The sequence below is a fragment of the Electrona antarctica genome (genome assembly GCF_951216825.1).
Source record: "Electrona antarctica genome assembly, chromosome: 4".
NCBI classification, from domain to species: domain Eukaryota; kingdom Metazoa; phylum Chordata; class Actinopteri; order Myctophiformes; family Myctophidae; genus Electrona; species Electrona antarctica.
Genome location: NC_136809.1, coordinates 43,712,608 through 43,726,342, shown reverse-complemented (window position 1 = coordinate 43,726,342; position 13,735 = coordinate 43,712,608). Strand labels below are relative to the sequence as shown.

The 13,735-nt window shown below is 37.5% G+C and overlaps 1 protein-coding gene across 3 annotated transcripts in view; it reads left to right on the top strand.

Moving 5' to 3' along the window:
• LOC306922422 (receptor-type tyrosine-protein phosphatase delta-like) overlaps nt 1-5,212 on the top strand; it is a 266,548-nt gene extending 261,336 nt beyond the window's left edge. For all 3 annotated transcript variants that reach the window (XM_079500021.1, XM_079500020.1, XM_079500019.1), the window contains one exon: nt 342-5,212. In XM_079500021.1, coding sequence (XP_079356147.1) covers nt 342-410 — 69 coding nt within the window. In that variant the 3' untranslated portion in view covers nt 411-5,212. The remainder of the gene's footprint in view (nt 1-341) is intronic.
• Nucleotides 5,213-13,735: the final 8,523 nt, after the last annotated feature.

The following is a 13,735-nucleotide window of genomic DNA, read 5'->3' as shown; positions in this document are numbered from 1 at the left end:
CACTTCTTAAACAGTTCTTCTTAAACATTTGTTTTCTAATTTGGGGAATTTCTTAGATTTTTCTTTGATTTCCTGAAAAATATCTTTGAATTTTGTTTTTAATTAATGAAAATATTTGCTTTTTTTTTTGGAGTTTTTTTGAAAATATCTTGAAATAGTAATAATTATAAACAAAATGTAGGAAACAAATAAATAAAGGGACCCATAAAATTGTGTCCGTGACCCACAAATGGGTCCCGACACCAGTGTTTGGCAACCACTGTTCTACAATATGTTTACAATTTAGGACTACCTCCAAAATGACCCCTGTCCTGTGATCTTTGTGTGTGTTCCCCGTCCAGGACCAGTACCAGTTCTGCTACCGGGCCAGTCTGGAGTATCTGGGAAGCTTTGACCACTATGCAACATAAAACCCTCCAAACCAACATCCCAAACCACAGTCCTACCTAGTGCACTCCTCAGAAAGGTCACAAGTGTTTATGAGGCAGTGCACTAGGCAGCAAAGCGTGTCTTTTGGAGATTTTGCCCGCCGCGTGCGGGCGTGAAAGGGGACCATCGACCTATACCCCCATATACCCAGCAAGAGCACCTCTACCTGAGCCATAGTTACCCTGCTTGACAAGGGTGCATCCTTCCACCCTCAGCCCAAAACGCACCCATCGGTCCAGTCTGAAGAAGCAACTTCCACCACCCAGCTCAACAAAAAAAGAAAGTGGTCGGTATTTGTTTCGGCGCGCTCCTTTGCGAGCGCACGGATCGCTTTACATTGTTTGGGGTGTGGGACTCGTCCCATCCACTATACCAGTGTAGCATCACCAACCTAAATACAGGACTCGACTAACAGTATTAAAACTGTCACATGAAACTTTTGTTTTTCTATCTTGAGACTTCTACAGAAACTCACACGAATCAATGTCATGGAAGACGCCTCGAGGACGGAGTGAACTTGTGAGCTGTTTAAAGCCACTTTTTGAGGAGGGACCTAAAATGGCCGACGGGACGGGACGGGAGGCTGACCACACAGAGCACACAGTATTGAAGAAAATAAAAATGAAAACACACAAAAAGAACAGAGACACTAAAGAATACTTTTTTTGTTTGTTTGTTTTGGAAACAGACTGTCGTTTCCTGAGAATGAAGAAGATATTTCTAAAGTAAAAAAAAAAGAAAAAAAAGAAGGACAAAAAAAACACACCATTTCAACCTTATGCTTCACGTATTAACATAAGGGAAATTTTGGGAGAAGGTCAAAAGGTACAGTACAGTACGCCACAAAGTTAAAGGTGAATTTAGTTTTTTAGAAATATATAGATCTGACTATTGTTTTTTGGTTTTTTTTAACTGGGTATTACTTATTTCATGTTGTTTGTTCTTTTTTTCTTTTCTCTTTTTTTTTTTTACTGACTTGTGACTTTGTCCCCTCTGACCATACACAGACAAGGTCGTGAAATGTTTTCTTTTTTGTATTCCAATGAGGTGTAGCGAGGTTTTTTGTAAAGATATATAATATTAGTACTGTTTCAAAGTGTACAATCAAAGCCAATTTGAAAATGTTCACTGTTCTATGAACACCACACCGTCACCGAGTGTCACTCACTCCTCCTGTAAGTCCCTTCTTCCCTTTCTAATGTCTACTCTCTTTCCCACGACCTTCCAGAACCTCTGCAGTTCTGCCATGGGTTTTATGTTTACGTTAAGATTATAGCCACTATAGACTACTCCTGAAAGGAGAGCTACGTCATAAAAAAAAACGAACAAATAGCAAAGATAGCCGATCTACAAAGCAAAGAGAATGCTGATCCACAACGCATTGCAACGCCACGTGTCGTGAACCTGTCGATCTGCTATATATTTTTTTTTAGAAAGAACGTTCTGAAAGTATAAAGTTGTGAGTTCTGGGTACCACCTTCTTGAGCAGGGCCCAAATTAGGTTCTGGGAACCTTATGTGAATAAACCAAGCTGTAGCGTACGTATGGAAACACAAAATACAGTTCACTTAGTTCTTGTCGTCGAAAAGAGCCTCGCCTCATTTTCAACCTTACCCACACAGGAGAGAGGCGCCACCTCATTTCTATCAGCCCTGTGATGTCATAAACATGGGTGGCCATTTTGAATTGCCAGGGACCATAGAAGTATAAGTGTTAGAACCTGCTGCTACCAAACCTTACACTTTACCCACAACACCTGTGCAGGTCCAGAGAAACCCCACGTCCACTTAAAGCCTGACTTCTACTGCACTTGGTTGCACTCGGGGGTCACACGGTGAAAACAGTTGATCTACAAGTTCACAAAAGTGTCGCAGCGGGATACATTGTGAGCTTGTAGATCTGCTATTTACGGTGTGCGACACTTGCATGCGACTAAGTAAGAATGAGGCATAATGTATGCACAGAAATGAATCTATATATATATATAAGTATTTATATGTTGAAATAAGCTTCACAATGATTTTTCAAGCAGGGATGGAGAAAGGGGGATTTAAAAAAAACACACAATGGAGGGTGGGAGAGAGGCTGAAATGATCTTTCTCACTGGAATGCTCACCAATATATGACTCTGTCTGATTCAGTGTGCAATAAGTAGATGTATTATTATATATTTTTGTGTCAAGTCACTAACTGCAGTTGTATGCCATGATGATGATAATAATTATTATGATGACGGTCTGTGTAATTATTTTTTTCCAGACACAAAGGTGTTATGAGTGATATGGTATCCTCCGCTACCGTTTAATTTGTCCAAATAGAGCAGTGGTTCTCAACCTGTGGGCCTAAATTAAATTAAATTAAATTAAATTAAATTAAATTAAATTAAATTAAATTAAATTAAATTAAATTAAATTAAATTAAATTAAATTAAATTAAATTAAATTAAATTGCATTTAAAATAAATCAATTAGGTACTAATACATAAATTAAAAAGTATTCAATGTTAGCTTCCACTGATCCAAGCCCGGAATACAAACGATGATTGATATGAAAATGCACGTGGCCCAGCCAGGCTATCTGGCCGCTTTAAACTGGTGGTCAGTCCCATCGGTGGTCAGTCCCATGGGTGGGCCGCTTCAAACTGCCGTGGTAGGACCAGTGGTCATTCCCATGGGTGGGCCGCTTCAAACTGCCGTGGTAGGACCAGTGGTCAGTCCCATGGGTGGGCCGCTTCAAACTGCCATGGTAGGACCAGTGGTCAGTCACATGGGTGGGCCGCTTCAAACTGCCGTGGTAGGACCAGTGGTCAGTCCCATGGGTGGGCCGCTTCAAACTGCCGGACCGGTGGTCAGTCCGATGGGTGGGCCGCGATCGCCTTTGGGATTTTCTAGTGGGCCCTGAATGATGCAGCGAAGGTTGAGAACCGCTGAAATGGAGGGATGACCTCAGACCTACAGTGTGTGTGTGTGTGTGTGTATATATGTGTATATATATATATATATATATATATATATATAATGTCACAATGCCAGTACAGGATGTCGTCCCTTAGCGTGTCACACAGCAACCAATCGAATGATCAAACTCATATGTCAGGAGCAGCCAATACGTTATTATTTTTTTAGTTTAGATTTCTAGTGCCTTATATTACACGCCTATTTTGATAAAGTTACTTTACAAAGGTTTGTTTGTGTGTGTGTGACTGTGTGTGTATTTTACGTTTGTATGCTTGTACTGTATGTGAACTGGAATATTATGTATGTATGTTGTGTATAACTTATGTTATGTTATGTGACATGTACGTTTTGTGCGTTCAGTGGTCGGCTACATGGAGGATAGGCTGGGTGGTTGTGTTCACAATGTTAAATCAAGCAACAGCATTAATCCTGTTTCATTAAATAAATAAACACATTTTCATGAGACTTCTTCAAATAGATTTTAAAAAAGGCCATTAGCAGGAGGAGAGTCCAATTTTCTTTGAGAGAGACTGGAAGTTTTTGGGGTTTTTAATATTTGTTTTCCCGGGGCTTTCAGCTCCGTGCAGAAGGTTATTTCGTGGAGTCTTCTGTTTGGCTGCCACCATGCCATACGAATAACTTGGGCAGGCACTGACTCTGAACTGGCTCAGGCAGGCCACACTCACACAGTACTCGGCTATATGGGATAAAGGTTGAATAGTTGTGTGGCGCCACGTTCTTAGTCAGTTTGAAGAAAAGCAAAATGTGTGTTTAACCTGAAGACCTGCACCTAAAATCAGTAAAGATGTTTTTTTGTTTGTTTTTTTTTGTCCCTTGTTCTGTTGTCTGTATATTGTTTCCTTTACTGACAAAGGCTGAGGGAGGTTCAGGTGCTATTTTTATGTCTCTCGTGACGGAAGAGGTTTTTTGTTTTTTGTTTTAATCTTCATTCATGCTTAACCACGTAAGGGATCATTCATATTATTGTCCACAATCTTACAGTAACCCTGATGTTTTTTTGTTTTTTTTGTTTTATATGCATGGTACCACTTTTAAGACGCCCCCTTTGGTCACACCTGTTATGGGAAGACTTGCACTTTCTCTCTATGTACTATGCACTATTATTAACGCCCTGTTATCCCTGATATCCCCCAAAGGAAAAAAATATATTATAAATATATAATAATAATAATAATAATTTTACTTGAACTAGTTAAAGATGGACCCTATAATGCTCACATGGTTGTGTAATATGTAAATAACACAAAACACACAGAGTAATCTAAAGAAAAGAAAAAGAAAACAGGAAGAAAAAAAAGTCAAATGCATAAATAAATAAAGTAAAGAATAAATAAAATAAAAGATATAACAGAGTTGTATAATAAGAGGATCCTCACCTGAAGTCACTGATTATGGCAGTGCAATACATCACGCCATCCATGACGTCCTCATGGATATATTGTACCACAAAAGAAACAATTTCACAAGTGTTATATTACCCTCCCCTCCCCCCTCCTCTCCCCTCCCCCCACCAATTATGTATCATGTGGATGAATAAAACTGGAGTTTATAAATTGTATAAAATAAAAAATAAAAAAAACATATGGTGTGTTACATGGATCTGTTACCTCCAATTGGTCTGTAAATGTAAGGAGTTTTATTTTTGTTTTGTTTTGTTCTCTGCTCCGGGTGAAACAAGTGCTTTTTATTTTCTTACATTGGTTCTCGGGGTGTGTGAAAAACAAAAAAAAAGAAGTCTGTATGGAATTCTGGTCTTTGTCGACACAAGTTTGATTTGTTACAAATAAACTGAAGTGAAATACTTCCTTTGGGTGTCCTTTTAAGCCGCAGCACTGTGCAGTGCAAATGCCACCATGTGAAAACAACTACTATGATAATGTATTTCATTATACTGTATGTAGAAAAGATGCAGTATAAACTAGAAAATTGTGCTGTTAATTCGGAACACAGATCCAGAGCCAGGCCAGGTTGCCTACCTAACCAGTCATGGAGGCGACCTGCCTTTTCCTCCCAACACCAGTGAGTGACGTCAGTGATTTAGTGTTCATTTGAACCGCACTCAAGTAGGGGGAACGAGGTTTTACTATTCTGTGCCTATCGGGTCACAACACAGGCGGCGCTGAGTCGGCTCAAACGAACTTCGCAATGTTCGACGCGGAAACTTTGGCATGCTACTAGTCCTACATACTGTAGCACACTGGCTGCATGATCTGGAGTTTGTGCTATTGCCATTGAGAATGCATTGGGCATTAAAGTTAAAGAACTCAGAAACTACAAAACATTTCAAAGTAAAAAGTTCCAGCATGTGTCTCCACAGTAAGCTGAATTATAAAAAGTGTGAATGAAGTTTCTAGGTGAAAGTGCTTTTTTGACGTGCCAATATCTGCCATTGAGCCCCATTGTGAATTTCTCAAATTTGAAAGCACTATATTTCTAAAACTATGAAACATTTCAAAGATTCCTTTTCAGGCAAACATGTCCACCGTGAGATGAACCTAAGTAGGCTTGAATGGAGTTTCTAGGTGTAAGTATGTAGGACTAGTAGCATGCCAAAGTTTGTACTATTGCCATTGAGAATGCATTGGGCGTTAAAGTTAAATAACTCAGAAACTACAAAACATTTCAAAGTAAAAAGTTCCAGCATGTGTCTCCACAGTAAGCTGAATTATAAAAAGTGTGAATGGAGTTTCTAGGTGAAAGTGCTTTTTTGACGTGCCAATATCTGCCATTGAGCCCCATTGTGAATTTCTCAAATTTGAAAGCACTATATTTCTAAAACTATGAAACATTTCAAAGATTCCTTTTCAGGCAAACATGTCCACCGTAAGATGAACCTAAGTAGGCTTGAATGGAGTTTATAGGTGTAAGTATGTAGGACTAGTAGCATGCCAAAGTTTGTGCTATTGCCATTGAGAATGCATTGGGCGTTAAAGTTAAATAACTCAGAAACTACAAAACATTTCAAAGTAAAAGGTTCCAGCATGTGTCTCCACAGTAAGCTGAATTATAAAAAGTGTGAATGAAGTTTCTAGGTGAAAGTGCTTTTTTGACGTGCCAATATCTGCCATTGAGCCCCATAGTAAAATTCTCAAATTTGAAAGCACTATATTTCTAAAACTATGAAACATTTCAAAGATTCCTTTTCAGGCAAACATGTCCACCGTAAGATGAACCTAAGTAGGCTTGAATGGGGTTTCTAGGTGTAAGTATGTAGGACTAGTAGCATGCCAAAGTTTGTGCTATTGCCATTGAGAATGCATTGGGCGTTAAAGTTAAATAACTCAGAAACTACAAAACATTTCAAAGTAAAAAGTTCCAGCATGTGTCTCCACAGTAAGCTGAATTATAAAAAGTGTGAATGGAGTTTCTAGGTGAAAGTGCTTTTTTGACGTGCCAATATCTGCCATTGAGCCCCATTGTGAATTTCTCAAATTTGAAAGCACTATATTTCTAAAACTATGAAACATTTCAAAGATTCCTTTTCAGGCAAACATGTCCACCGTAAGATGAACCTAAGTAGGCTTGAATGGAGTTTCTAGGTGTAAGTATGTAGGACTAGTAGCATGCCAAAGTTTGTGCTATTGCCATTGAGAATGCATTGGGCGTTAAAGTTAAATAACTCAGAAACTACAAAACATTTCAAAGTAAAAAGTTCCAGCATGTGTCTCCACAGTAAGCTGAATTATAAAAAGTGTGAATGGAGTTTCTAGGTGAAAGTGCTTTTTTGACGTGCCAATATCTGCCATTGAGCCCCATTGTGAATTTCTCAAATTTGAAAGCACTATATTTCTAAAACTATGAAACATTTCAAAGATTCCTTTTCAGGCAAACATGTCCACCGTAAGATGAACCTAAGTAGGCTTGAATGGAGTTTATAGGTGTAAGTATGTAGGACTAGTAGCATGCCAAAGTTTGTGCTATTGCCATTGAGAATGCATTGGGCGTTAAAGTTAAATAACTCAGAAACTACAAAACATTTCAAAGTAAAAGGTTCCAGCATGTGTCTCCACAGTAAGCTGAATTATAAAAAGTGTGAATGAAGTTTCTAGGTGAAAGTGCTTTTTTGACGTGCCAATATCTGCCATTGAGCCCCATAGTAAAATTCTCAAATTTGAAAGCACTATATTTCTAAAACTATGAAACATTTCAAAGATTCCTTTTCAGGCAAACATGTCCACCGTAAGATGAACCTAAGTAGGCTTGAATGGGGTTTCTAGGTGTAAGTATGTAGGACTAGTAGCATGCCAAAGTTTGTGCTATTGCCATTGAGAATGCATTGGGCGTTAAAGTTAAATAACTCAGAAACTACAAAACATTTCAAAGTAAAAAGTTCCAGCATGTGTCTCCACAGTAAGCTGAATTATAAAAAGTGTGAATGGAGTTTCTAGGTGAAAGTGCTTTTTTGACGTGCCAATATCTGCCATTGAGCCCCATTGTGAATTTCTCAAATTTGAAAGCACTATATTTCTAAAACTATGAAACATTTCAAAGATTCCTTTTCAGGCAAACATGTCCACCGTAAGATGAACCTAAGTAGGCTTGAATGGAGTTTCTAGGTGTAAGTATGTAGGACTAGTAGCATGCCAAAGTTTGTGCTATTGCCATTGAGAATGCATTGGGCGTTAAAGTTAAATAACTCAGAAACTACAAAACATTTCAAAGTAAAAAGTTCCAGCATGTGTCTCCACAGTAAGCTGAATTATAAAAAGTGTGAATGGAGTTTCTAGGTGAAAGTGCTTTTTTGACGTGCCAATATCTGCCATTGAGCCCCATTGTGAATTTCTCAAATTTGAAAGCACTATATTTCTAAAACTATGAAACATTTCAAAGATTCCTTTTCAGGCAAACATGTCCACCGTAAGATGAAGCTAAGTAGGCTTGAATGGAGTTTATAGGTGTAAGTATGTAGGACTAGTAGCATGCCAAAGTTTGTGCTATTGCCATTGAGAATGCATTGGGCGTTAAAGTTAAATAACTCAGAAACTACAAAACATTTCAAAGTAAAAAGTTCCAGCATGTGTCTCCACAGTAAGCTGAATTATAAAAAGTGTGAATGAAGTTTCTAGGTGAAAGTGCTTTTTTGACGTGCCAATATCTGCCATTGAGCCCCATAGTAAAATTCTCAAATTTGAAAGCACTATATTTCTAAAACTATGAAACATTTCAAAGATTCCTTTTCAGGCAAACATGTCCACCGTAAGATGAACCTAAGTAGGCTTGAATGGGGTTTCTAGGTGTAAGTATGTAGGACTAGTAGCATGCCAAAGTTTGTGCTATTGCCATTGAGAATGCATTGGGCGTTAAAGTTAAAAAACTCAGAAACTACAAAACATTTCAAAGTAAAAAGTTCCAGCATGTGTCTCCACAGTAAGCTGAATTATAAAAAGTGTGAATGGAGTTTCTAGGTGAAAGTGCTTTTTTGACGTGCCAATATCTGCCATTGAGCCCCATAGTAAAATTCTCAAATTTGAAAGCACTATATTTCTAAAACTATGAAACATTTCAAAGATTCCTTTTCAGGCAAACATGTCCACCGTAAGATGAACCTAAGTAGGCTTGAATGGGGTTTCTAGGTGTAAGTATGTAGGACTAGTAGCATGCCAAAGTTTGTGCTATTGCCATTGAGAATGCTTGGGCGTTAAAGTTAAAAAACTCAGAAACTACAAAACATTTCAAAGTAAAAAGTTCCAGCAAGTGTCTCCACAGTAAGCTGAATTATAAAAAGTGTGAATGAAGTTTCTAGGTGAAAGTGCTTTTTTGACGTGCCAATATCTGCCATTGAGCCCCATAGTAAAATTCTCAAATTTGAAAGCACTATATTTCTAAAACTATGAAACATTTCAAAGATTCCTTTTCAGGTAAACATGTCCACCGTAAGATGAACCTAAGTAGGCTTGAATGGGGTTTCTAGGTGTAAGTATGTAGGACTAGTAGCATGCCAAAGTTTGTGCTATTGCCATTGAGAATGCATTGGGCGTTAAAGTTAAAAAACTCAGAAACTACAAAACATTTCAAAGTAAAAAGTTCCAGCATGTGTCTCCACAGTAAGCTGAATTATAAAAAGTGTGAATGGAGTTTCTAGGTGAAAGTGCTTTTTTGACGTGCCAATATCTGCCATTGAGCCCCATAGTAAAATTCTCAAATTTGAAAGCACTATATTTCTAAAACTATGAAACATTTCAAAGATTCCTTTTCAGGCAAACATGTCCACCGTAAGATGAACCTAAGTAGGCTTGAATGAGGTTTCTAGGTGTAAGTATGTAGGACTAGTAGCATGCCAAAGTTTGTGCTATTGCCATTGAGAATGCATTGGGCGTTAAAGTTAAATAACTCAGAAACTACAAAACATTTCAAAGTAAAAAGTTCCAGCATGTGTCTCCACAGTAAGCTGAATTATAAAAAGTGTGAATGGAGTTTCTAGGTGAAAGTGCTTTTTTGACGTGCCAATATCTGCCATTGAGCCCCATTGTGAATTTCTCAAATTTGAAAGCACTATATTTCTAAAACTATGAAACATTTCAAAGATTCCTTTTCAGGCAAACATGTCCACCGTAAGATGAACCTAAGCAGGCTTGAATGGAGTTTATAGGTGTAAGTATGTAGGACTAGTAGCATGCCAAAGTTTGTGCTATTGCCATTGAGAATGCATTGGGCGTTAAAGTTAAATAACTCAGAAACTACAAAACATTTCAAAGTAAAAAGTTCCAGCATGTGTCTCCACAGTAAGCTGAATTATAAAAAGTGTGAATAAAGTTTCTAGGTGAAAGTGCTTTTTTGACGTGCCAATATCTGCCATTGAGCCCCATAGTAAAATTCTCAAATTTGAAAGCACTATATTTCTAAAACTATGAAACATTTCAAAGATTCCTTTTCAGGCAAACATGTCCACCGTAAGATGAACCTAAGTAGGCTTGAATGGGGTTTCTAGGTGTAAGTATGTAGGACTAGTAGCATGCCAAAGTTTGTGCTATTGCCATTGAGAATGCATTGGGCGTTAAAGTTAAAAAACTCAGAAACTACAAAACATTTCAAAGTAAAAAGTTCCAGCATGTGTCTCCACAGTAAGCTGAATTATAAAAAGTGTGAATGGAGTTTATAGGTGAAAGTGCTTTTTTGACGTGCCAATATCTGCCATTGAGCCCCATAGTAAAATTCTCAAATTTGAAAGCACTATATTTCTAAAACTATGAAACATTTCAAAGATTCCTTTTCAGGCAAACATGTCCACCGTAAGATGAACCTAAGTAGGCTTGAATGAGGTTTCTAGGTGTAAGTATGTAGGACTAGTAGCATGCCAAAGTTTGTGCTATTGCCATTGAGAATGCATTGGGCGTTAAAGTTAAATAACTCAGAAACTACAAAACATTTCAAAGTAAAAAGTTCCAGCATGTGTCTCCACAGTAAGCTGAATTATAAAAAGTGTGAATAAAGTTTCTAGGTGAAAGTGCTTTTTTGACGTGCCAATATCTGCCATTGAGCCCCATAGTAAAATTCTCAAATTTGAAAGCACTATATTTCTAAAACTATGAAACATTTCAAAGATTCCTTTCAGGCAAACATGTCCACCGTAAGATGAACCTAAGTAGGCTTGAATGGGGTTTCTAGGTGTAAGTATGTAGGACTAGTAGCATGCCAAAGTTTGTGCTATTGCCATTGAGAATGCATTGGGCGTTAAAGTTAAAAAACTCAGAAACTACAAAACATTTCAAAGTAAAAAGTTCCAGCATGTGTCTCCACAGTAAGCTGAATTATAAAAAGTGTGAATAAAGTTTCTAGGTGAAAGTGCTTTTTTGACGTGCCAATATCTGCCATTGAGCCCCATAGTAAAATTCTCAAATTTGAAAGCACTATATTTCTAAAACTATGAAACATTTCAAAGATTCCTTTTCAGGCAAACATGTCCACCGTAAGATGAACCTAAGTAGGCTTGAATGGGGTTTCTAGGTGTAAGTATGTAGGACTAGTAGCATGCCAAAGTTTGTGCTATTGCCATTGAGAATGCATTGGGCGTTAAAGTTAAAAAACTCAGAAACTACAAAACATTTCAAAGTAAAAAGTTCCAGCATGTGTCTCCACAGTAAGCTGAATTATAAAAAGTGTGAATGGAGTTTATAGGTGAAAGTGCTTTTTTGACGTGCCAATATCTGCCATTGAGCCCCATAGTAAAATTCTCAAATTTGAAAGCACTATATTTCTAAAACTATGAAACATTTCAAAGATTCCTTTTCAGGCAAACATGTCCACCGTAAGATGAACCTAAGTAGGCTTGAATGGGGTTTCTAGGTGTAAGTATGTAGGACTAGTAGCATGCCAAAGTTTGTGCTATTGCCATTGAGAATGCATTGGGCGTTAAAGTTAAATAACTCAGAAACTACAAAACATTTCAAAGTAAAAAGTTCCAGCATGTGTCTCCACAGTAAGCTGAATTATAAAAAGTGTGAATGGAGTTTCTAGGTGAAAGTGCTTTTTTGACGTGCCAATATCTGCCATTGAGCCCCATTGTGAATTTCTCAAATTTGAAAGCACTATATTTCTAAAACTATGAAACATTTCAAAGATTCCTTTTCAGGCAAACATGTCCACCGTAAGATGAACCTAAGTAGGCTTGAATGGAGTTTATAGGTGTAAGTATGTAGGACTAGTAGCATGCCAAAGTTTGTGCTATTGCCATTGAGAATGCATTGGGCGTTAAAGTTAAATAACTCAGAAACTACAAAACATTTCAAAGTAAAAAGTTCCAGCATGTTTCTCCACAGTAAGCTGAATTATAAAAAGTGTGAATAAAGTTTCTAGGTGAAAGTGCATTTTTGACGTGCCAATATCTGCCATTGAGCCCCATAGTAAAATTCTCAAATTTGAAAGCACTATATTTCTAAAACTATGAAACATTTCAAAGATTCCTTTTCAGGCAAACATGTCCACCGTAAGATGAACCTAAGTAGGCTTGAATGGGGTTTCTAGGTGTAAGTATGTAGGACTAGTAGCATGCCAAAGTTTGTGCTATTGCCATTGAGAATGCTTGGGCGTTAAAGTTAAAAAACTCAGAAACTACAAAACATTTCAAAGTAAAAAGTTCCAGCATGTGTCTCCACAGTAAGCTGAATTATAAAAAGTGTGAATGAAGTTTCTAGGTGAAAGTGCTTTTTTGACGTGCCAATATCTGCCATTGAGCCCCATAGTAAAATTCTCAAATTTGAAAGCACTATATTTCTAAAACTATGAAACATTTCAAAGACTCCTTTTCAGGTAAACATGTCCACCGTAAGATGAACCTAAATAGGTTTGAATGGGGTTTCTAGGTGTAAGTATGTAGGACTAGTAGCATGCCAAAGTTTGTGCTATTGCCATTGAGAATGCATTGGGCGTTAAAGTTAAATAACTCAGAAACTACAAAACATTTCAAAGTAAAAAGTTCCAGCATGTGTCTCCACAGTAAGCTGAATTATAAAAAGTGTGAATAAAGTTTCTAGGTGAAAGTGCTTTTTTGACGTGCCAATATCTGCCATTGAGCCCCATAGTAAAATTCTCAAATTTGAAAGCACTATATTTCTAAAACTATGAAACATTTCAAAGATTCCTTTTCAGGCAAACATGTCCACCGTAAGATGAACCTAAGTAGGCTTGAATGGGGTTTCTAGGTGTAAGTATGTAGGACTAGTAGCATGCCAAAGTTTGTGCTATTGCCATTGAGAATGCATTGGGCGTTAAAGTTAAATAACTCAGAAACTACAAAACATTTCAAAGTAAAAAGTTCCAGCATGTGTCTCCACAGTAAGCTGAATTATAAAAAGTGTGAATGGAGTTTCTAGGTGAAAGTGCTTTTTTGACGTGCCAATATCTGCCATTGAGCCCCATTGTGAATTTCTCAAATTTGAAAGCACTATATTTCTAAAACTATGAAACATTTCAAAGATTCCTTTTCAGGCAAACATGTCCACCGTAAGATGAACCTAAGTAGGCTTGAATGGAGTTTCTAGGTGTAAGTATGTAGGACTAGTAGCATGCCAAAGTTTGTGCTATTGCCATTGAGAATGCATTGGGCGTTAAAGTTAAATAACTCAGAAACTACAAAACATTTCAAAGTAAAAGGTTCCAGCATGTGTCTCCACAGTAAGCTGAATTATAAAAAGTGTGAATGAAGTTTCTAGGTGAAAGTGCTTTTTTGACGTGCCAATATCTGCCATTGAGCCCCATAGTAAAATTCTCAAATTTGAAAGCACTATATTTCTAAAACTATGAAACATTTCAAAGATTCCTTTTCAGGCAAACATGTCCACCGTAAGATGAACCTAAGTAGGCTTGAATGGGGTTTCTAGGTGTAAGTATGT